This window comes from Penaeus monodon, chromosome 32 (genome assembly GCF_015228065.2).
Source record: "Penaeus monodon isolate SGIC_2016 chromosome 32, NSTDA_Pmon_1, whole genome shotgun sequence".
NCBI lineage: Eukaryota > Metazoa > Arthropoda > Malacostraca > Decapoda > Penaeidae > Penaeus > Penaeus monodon.
This window is the reverse complement of record NC_051417.1, coordinates 24,074,077-24,074,358: the sequence shown is the minus strand read 5'-3', so window position 1 is coordinate 24,074,358 and position 282 is coordinate 24,074,077. Positions and strand designations below refer to the sequence as shown.

Below are 282 nucleotides of genomic sequence, written 5' to 3'. Positions count from 1 at the left end.
AAATCATTTTCTGCACATAACTGACCAAACAAAGAGAACATGTTACTTACAAGCTGATCTGCCAAAAGCAAAACTGTCTTTAGTGAGAATTTTCTAGAACAGAAGTTGAAGAGGTCCTCTAACGATGGTCCTAATAACTCCATTACCATTACATTGTAATCACCTTCCGACCCGCACCACTTGATTCCTGGGATGCCTACTCCCCCAGCCATCATCTGTAAAGAATGTATTTATAAACAAATACAGTATTATCTGTAAAGTATCACAAACATTAAAATAAAT

General features: G+C 36.2%; 1 protein-coding gene across 4 annotated transcripts in view; it reads right to left on the bottom strand.

Moving 5' to 3' along the window:
* LOC119593735 (casein kinase I-like) overlaps nt 1–282 on the bottom strand; it is a 47,875-nt gene that overhangs the window by 11,077 nt on the left and 36,516 nt on the right. For all 4 annotated transcript variants that reach the window (XM_037942745.1, XM_037942748.1, XM_037942744.1 and 1 more), the window contains exon 4: nt 51–215. In XM_037942745.1, the coding sequence (XP_037798673.1) occupies nt 51–215 (165 nt within the window). The remainder of the gene's footprint in view (nt 1–50; nt 216–282) is intronic.